Raw genomic sequence first — 8,341 nt, forward strand, 5'->3', positions numbered from 1 at the left:
ATGACCGGCGGGGGATTCACGGTGAATGCACCGTCCAGTGGCTTCCACAGCGGCAAGATAACACTCTCTGTTCTTATAACTTGCGTCGTTGCTGCATCCAGTGGACTCATTTTTGGATATGACGTCGGAGTTTCGGGTTTTTTCTTCTTTCCCTATTAATATATGTGATTCCTCAAAGAATTACTCTTTTTTATATCGTCTATTATTAGATTAGATTATTATTCTATTGAATAGCAAGACTATTCATATAAATTCAATTAATAATCAAATATATTCAAATTGTAGGAATGAATAATTATAGCAAGTTATTGTGTTATTCTATTAAAAAGTGAAGTTTTATAGTTGTGAAAAAAAACGATGAAAAATAATGTTAAATAGGTGTAAAAAAAATTTAGACTATCAAAATATAATATAATAGTTATATCCTTTCTTTCTCTTGCCGTAAGAAAATAGTTCTACTTCTGAAAAGTGATTATTAAGGTTTATAACAATTGCATGTATGGACAATAATCTTATCAATCGTCAAATCAATAGTGAAATTTCAAAAAGTCTTTATTTGTTATGAAGTGTAAGACTTTTATAATTCGGTTATTGAAGAAGTAATTTAATTACTAACGTGAAATTTATATGAAATTGTAATATTTTAGAAATAGTTTTGAAAAATTAATATATAAAGAAAAAAGAAGGATACTAGTGTTTTTAATTTTGAAAACTTGAAAATTTCAATCTTCATTAAAAAACATAATAAATAACGATTTATCATTTATGAACTAAAATGATTAATACTATTTTGATAAAAATAATTAATATATAAAATAAATGCAAAGAGTCTTATAAAAAGGTTATGAAAATTTTCAAAAATATCCTATTTTCAGAGATAAAAATAATATATAAATTTTTGGTCATAATATAATTAGTAAGGAAAATAAGAAGTAAGAGAGAGATTAGGTATACGAGAAAATATAATATACTAACATGATAAGGATACATCTTTGCTTATCGAAGAAAAATAAGAAGAAAAATAAAGATTATAAAGTTGCTTAGTTCAAAAGATTTAGATAAAGTTGTTATTTTATCCAATAGTATTCTTGAGTAACTTCTACAGTTTCTTACCGTATTTCTTATGTATTATTGCAATCAATAAAACTTCTATATCTTGGGCAATTTTATTTCATCTTTTTTCTAGTTCTCTTTCAATCATTCTCTTCATCTTTTGACTTTTTATACCAATTTTTGAATGGAAAAATATAATTTAAGACTCACTTTTTGATACACATTCATTTAAAAATTACTTCTCATAATAAAATAATAAGATAATAATAATAATATATATACATAAAATATTGTAATAAAACAATGATTTATGAGTGTAAGAGAAAAAATGAACCCAGTTTTAAATTTGGTACCAAAAAGTCGCACAAGCACACTTTTTCTGTTACGTAATTGTTGACCAATTTGTATTGCCCAATGACACCCCACCACACGTTCATAAAAAGATTAACTATGTTTGTTATTTTTTTTTAATCAATGAACGAAACCTAAATGTTTGACCAAAATAATTGATGTTGAACTAGATAGTCTGCCTAACCCATTCATTAATTTCTTATTTATAAGATAAAATTTATGTTGAATGTTTTAGGTTTAATTAGTCGTACTTGGTACTTTTATTTATACGTGTCAATTTAGTATCCGATTCTAAAAAGATGTCTATTGAGTTCTAATTTTTGAAAATTGTTTCGATTAGGTCATTTTAGAAAAAAAATATTAATGCTGTTAATTTTATTTATGACTTTTACCATTAAATTTTAGTATAAATATCAATACATAATTTTTTAAGTTATTTTAAATATTAATACCGTTAACTGCATTTATAATTTTTTTTTAAAAGGGACCTAATTATGACATTTTGTCAAAAATTGTGACTCAATTGACACCTCTTTAAAAACGGATACTAAATTGACACATCCAAATAAAAGTGAATATCATCCTAGTAATTAAACCAATGTGTTATGTACTTTTGTATCATTTGTAATTAAATTTATGTTTTATCTTGTAAATAATTTTAAGTATTTTTACGCAAATACTTAAGATGAAATTCTGATTCTAAACAAAAATCTAACACGGTCTTTGCGTAAAATCTCTTATATATATATATATATATATATATATATATATATATATATATAAAATTTCAATTAACATATTAGTTTATGCAGAAATCAAATATGTTTCTTATTTGATGAAGATTATTTTAGTTATTTTGGCTATAAAAATTAGATAAACCTATTTTTTATATAAAGTTATTTACAGTGTAATGTTTAGTTATATCGTTACAACACACTTTTTATTTTTAAATTTCAGATGGAGGATTGTATGACAAGAAATAGTTATTTGGATAAAATATGCTCATCGTTGTTTCAAATTGTTTGAAGTACAATATATATGTCACTTTAAAAAAATTGTAATTTTTTTATCTCTAATTTTGAAATGTACGACTTTCAGTTAGTTCTTCAATCGGTTCAGATAACAATTTATTAAAAAAAATGATTTACATAGCTTGAGAAAATAAATAAAAAATTATGAATTTAAAAAAGTTACAGAAACAAAAAATAAACAATTTTTACATGATTAAATCAAACTTCAAAAAATTTAAAGGATAAAAACATAGTTTGACTATAAATTTACATAAAGCTGAATGTGAATTTAACGAAAATGTTACATTAATTTCAGGAGGTGTAACGACAATGGTACCATTTCTTAAAAAGTTCTTTCCATCGATACTAAGAAATGCATCGGGTTCCGAAGTAAACATGTATTGTGTGTATGACAGCGAAGTGTTGACATTATTCACCTCTTCTCTTTATCTTGCTGGGTTGGTGTCATCTCTGGCAGCTGGTAGGGTTACAACAAAGTTTGGTCGAAGAAACACCATCATGTTGGGTGGGGCCATCTTTCTTGTTGGTGGTGTTCTTAACGGAGCCGCACAAAGTATTGCCATGCTCATTTTTGGTCGTATTCTTCTTGGCCTGGGAGTTGGCTTCACTAATCAGGTTAGCTTTTAAATTTTTTATGTCTATAGAATTCCAAAATTCGTAATAGTAGATTTAGTCTTAACTTTTATTTTTGACTTCAAAAAATAGGAAAAGTGAAATAATATTTTGTGAGTAAAATTGATAAACTGTATGCATGTATGCATGGTATTATCGTATGTGTTTGGAAAAGGCTACGCCACTGTACCTTTCCGAAATCGCACCACCCAAATGGCGAGGCGCTTTCAACACAGGCTTTCAATTTTTTCTCGGGATTGGGGTAGTTGCCGCCGGCAGCATAAACTACAGAACGGCGAAGTACACTTGGGGGTGGCGAGTCTCTCTCGGCCTCGCCGTGGTGCCTGCAGCAGTTATGACAGTTGGTGCCTTTCTCATAACTGACACCCCGAGCAGTTTAGTTGAACGTGGGAAGATAGACGAAGCTAGAAAAGCCTTGCGCAAAGTAAGAGGATCCCACGTTGATGTTGAACCGGAGATGGAGGAGCTCATGAACCGGTCACATAATGTGAATTCTGTGGAGCAGGAGGAGCCCTTCATGACTGTATTTGAGAGGAAGTATCGACCTCACTTGGTGATGGCGGTTGCTATCCCACTTTTTCAGCAGCTTACGGGCATCAACATCGTCGCATTCTACTCACCTAACCTTTTTCAGTCCGTGGGATTGGGACACAGTGCAGCTTTACTTTCTAGCGTAGTCCTTGGACTTGTCAACCTTGTTTCCATCATCGTCTCATCTTTTTTTGTTGATGAGTTTGGTAGAAGGTTCTTATTCATTACTGGTGGAATAGTCATGCTTGTCTGTCAGGTAAGTAAATAAACATATATATCAAGCATTATTTTGTCATAATTGGATATTAGAATAGTATATAAATAAAATTTCGCTTACTTGTACTTTGAAGATTGCGGTGTCCGGTTTGCTAGCTGTGGTGACGGGTGTTGATGGTAGAAATGACATATCAAAGGGTAAAGCCGTGATGGTATTGGTGTTATTGTGCATTTATGCTGCAGGTTTTGGTTGGTCATGGGGTCCTCTGACCTGGCTAATTCCAAGTGAAATTTTCCCCTTAAAAATCAGAACCACTGGGCAAAGCATAGCAGTGGGGGTGCAGTTCATAACACTATTTGCGTTATCGCAGACATTTTTGACAATGCTGTGTCACTTCAAGTTCGGCGCCTTCTTGTTCTATGCCGTTTGGATTGCAGTGATGACCCTCTTCATTACATTTTTCTTGCCTGAGACCAAAGGAATTCCTCTCGAGTCAATGCACGTCATATGGGGCAAACACTGGTTTTGGAGGAGGTTTGTTACAGGAGTAGCTGACCAAGCATAAAAATTGTTGGCAGAAGCAGTAATGTATGAACTTACATAAATTATGTGGACCGCAGTCAATTGTGATTTTTTAGATGAAAAAATTATATTAAGTTTATGAGAAAAACACTTAAATCCATAGTGTGACTAAATCAACTTCTTCGACCTATTTCTTGTTCTGAAGTTTGTTAAATTGAAAATTTGAGATCCTAGAGAATATACGAACATGCAAAGTGTTGGAAATCCCCAATTAGCTATAAAGATAAGGTGATTTCAGAATATACAAGTGGGTATAAATCTTATCCTACAAGTCAGTTTTGTGTAGTTGAATTAGGCTTAAAATTCACTTCTTAACTTCGTATCAGAGTAAGTTAAATCTATATTAGCAAGATTTGTCATTTGTTCGGATTATTGTGTCATCCACTATCGAAAAGTTTGTTGTTAGTTGGACATGTTGTTTCACGGACCTCTATCGGATCACCCATTAATATTTAGTTCCACACTCGATATACTTTGACGTCATCCTACAAAGTTGGTTGATTTTATGGATTGAGTTAAGTTTAAAATTCATTTTAAAAAAAAAAAAAAGGTTTGACCGGTTAAACCATTTCGATGCCACGTACCAATATGAGTTCCGGTGTACCGATGATTTTCAGATTCCCAATAGGGATTTGGGATAGTAGACCGCATTAATTTCCCAGCTCCTCATTGCTTAATTTGGATGTTACCTGCACATTTATGACATACAAGGTTCTATGCTCAATTTCTTCCTCAACAATCCTGAGAATACCGTTCTGCATAAATATTAACAAACACAGGGCGTAACCTGTATATTTCCACCTTTGCTATTTCAATGATATCTTACACATATACTGTCATACCAGTGCATGTGATATAATTTCTCAGATTTTCCAACTATATAATCCGTATGACATCGACCATATCACCTTTTATCGAGTAATTTCTTCTCATAGATTTTCGAATCAGATTGCCTTTGGGTTTTATACTTGAAACTCACTACTTGCTGGACTCCTCATCACCTTTATCAACCTCTTCATTTGATTAGACTACTCACTAAATATTTCTAACATTTTATTAAAGACTAAATTGGTCGAATTTAGTTGAAATTTTGGCATTGCGTCTGCAGGATAGATTTCTTTCATTTTTACAGTTGTGAAAGTCAATTTGAATTATTTGGTTAGAAAGATCAGATTTCCATTAGTATTATATTTTATGTTTATCTGTCTTTGTTTTTCAAATTTAAAAAGTTATTGGTCTGATGTATTTAGTTATTCTAGGTATCTATTAATGTAATTGATCTGATTCTCTTGTATTTTGATTGATTGAGTTGTGTTTGTGAATTTTTAGTAGTGACATTGAGAAGGATTTTTACGTTAAAAAGTATTGGTATCTTCTTTTATGATTTGTTGTTTCTCACATATTCTTCCTCTTATATATTTTTTATTGCTATTATTACGTTGTTTGCGCATCAAAATTCCATACGATTTAAGACTTAATTGTTGAAGATTGTGGTATACTTATATTTAATAGTTGCCCTGTTTTAATTAAGCCTTTAGATAATTTTTGTTTTAATTACGTGTGAAATATTTGAGTAAATTCTTTTCAAAAAACTGGAACTCAAACCATGGGGGCTTCTATAGAATATGAACACACAAATCAGTCAACACATTTTTTGTATTATTAACCATAAAGAGTTCACTACAAGAAAACGTTTAAATAGTGATTAATTTTAATAATTAAAAATATGTTTAGAGAGTGATTTAAAGATTAATTTTCTAATTAAAGAACAATTTTCTTTTGTAAACAAAACATTAGTAACAAAGATCAAATATAATTTTTTAAAACTATTTTAATTATTTTTAATTTTTAATTTTTAGATTAGGACTAATTATTTTTTGTTATTAAAATTGATTATTATTTTTTTGTAGTTGTGAAAGAAAATTGTGGTGGTTAGCGTTTATAAAAACCAAAATTGTACTCGCAAAGTTCGCTTTACGTAGTTATTAAAAGCTTTTTGGGCTTTGGTCGTAGGTTGGTTAGGAATTGTAAACTGAGCGAAACCCACGGAAGAATTACAACACAAGACCATGACCCAATTCATACTGTTTAATTTACAAATTGACATTTTTCGTAAAAAAATATTCGAAGTTTAAATTGTTTGGAAAAACTGGTTTTAAAAATCTCAGAAAATTAATTTTATATTATGAAGTATAGTTAATTATTTTATTAAACCTACCATAGAAAACTGACTTTTAAGCTAGTTTATATTTGAAAACTTAAAATCCATGAACAAATCACTGAAAACTGAAAACTTGTAAGCTAGTTGATTAAATTAAAAGAGCTTAACATATATCAAACAAGTTTTCACATGCTCCTGAACACATGATTCCGGCTCTCAATAAAATATTACCACCTCTCGTAACACGTGTTAATGTTGATATATATACTTTTTATTTTCCTTTTCAACGTTTTTCTTTAAATTTCTAAAAATATGAGCGCATGGGAATAAATTGAATACTGGTTGCAGACTGTGTATTATATTCATAGTTGATATGTTTTGTTATCTTTAAATCAAAATCTGCATTACATCAGACTTTGTTTAATAGCTGCTGTGTGTGCTTCTATTTTGAAAACTAAAACAAACAGCGGCTATTTAAATAAAATATAATTAATGAACTTCCCTAACCCTAACAATCTTAACTAATTATGCCTGTCTTTTTGTTGTTCTGACTTTGGAAGATAACGTTGCAGATATGAGCTGTATTAAACCAGCAAATCACAACTCCTTATCCAAAAAATATTGTACGTGACCAAGTAAGCACAATTTTTTAATGTCTTAATTCATGCGTATACCACAAGTTGACCCTCAATTTTGGAGGACCAGGCAATGCAATTTGCTATGACTACAGATTTAATACCTATTCATACATGCATCGTGTAAATTAATGGTGATTCATTCCAAAATTGTATTGCGAAGATTTTGCACTCGATAAAATGTAAATAATTTTTACTGTCAATACTTTTTAATTTCAGTATTACATAAGTTAAATTAATTAACTTATTTGAAATCTCACAATAAATTTGAAAAAAATACGGACTTGAACAACACAGCTTGCATATGCGTTGAGTAGCTGAATTATAAGTTGACAACAATTATTAATTTGAATTGTGATCGTGGTCACTTACAAGCCGGAATATAATTGTCATCCATAATTTGTGGTTTATTTAATAATTTTGAGTGGGTAATCAATCACAGGAAATTAATTCTTCAAACAAACCAAGTAGTATGACATTATACTCGTTCTACAAGTTAAATCTCTGACTCTTTCTTACTTACGTATTATTCAACATCATTTCTTATGTAATGTAAAACTTTGTATTTATACTTGCATTCCAACAAATAAACATTACTGTGTATAAGAGAAGACTTCTATACTACAGGAATATCAGTAGTATGTCCCCACCAAAATTGTATAGAGTTAACGAGTTATTCTTCATAGCTAATTAACGATAAGTGAAGATTGAATGAATAATTTTTATCAGATAGCATATTATGTGTTTGCCGTATACTTATGTATAATACACTCAAGGTTATTTTAAAAATATTCCCACTAGGGTTTCACCACTAACTGGATTCGTGACTGAGTTGCATGTATTTTGACAATACTGGTGAGAGATTTTAGAGAGTGTAGATGAAAACGTTTGAGTTCTATTTCTGTGGTCGTTTCTGTACAGAAGAAAATATCAAAGAGAAGGTATCACATAACGAAGAGTTACTAAAAATAATTAAATTAATTAACGTTGGCGTGTACGATTAACAAGACAATCAGCATCTATAATGACATTTGTAGTAAAAAAATATAAAAAAGATATCCCGCAGAATTTCTTCCGCTGGGAGCAACTTGCACAAGACAGCGTCCATACAAGACGCTTAGCCTATAAATTAGTTGCCATGCACACG

General features: G+C 30.2%; 1 protein-coding gene across 1 annotated transcript; it reads left to right on the plus strand.

The window, feature by feature from the left end:
* Positions 1 to 4,430, plus strand: LOC114164843 (sugar transport protein 5-like). Its single transcript, XM_028049614.1, has 4 exons — positions 1 to 136; positions 2,731 to 3,050; positions 3,223 to 3,855; positions 3,950 to 4,430. The coding sequence occupies exons 1-4, from the start codon at positions 1 to 3 to the stop codon at positions 4,379 to 4,381; spliced, it is 1,521 nt and encodes a 506-aa protein (XP_027905415.1). The 3' UTR covers positions 4,382 to 4,430.
* Positions 4,431 to 8,341: the final 3,911 nt, after the last annotated feature.

The sequence above is a fragment of the Vigna unguiculata genome, chromosome 9 (assembly GCF_004118075.2).
Source record: "Vigna unguiculata cultivar IT97K-499-35 chromosome 9, ASM411807v1, whole genome shotgun sequence".
Lineage (NCBI taxonomy): Eukaryota > Viridiplantae > Streptophyta > Magnoliopsida > Fabales > Fabaceae > Vigna > Vigna unguiculata.

Coding starts and splice junctions, on each gene's coding strand:
- LOC114164843 (XM_028049614.1), top strand. CDS start 1: ATGACCGGCGGGGGATTCACGGTGAATGCACCGTCCAGTGGCTTCCAC. Junction 3,051..3,222: donor GAGTTGGCTTCACTAATCAG/GTTAGCTTTTAA, acceptor TGTTTGGAAAAG/GCTACGCCACTGTACCTTTC. Junction 3,856..3,949: donor TAGTCATGCTTGTCTGTCAG/GTAAGTAAATAA, acceptor TGTACTTTGAAG/ATTGCGGTGTCCGGTTTGCT.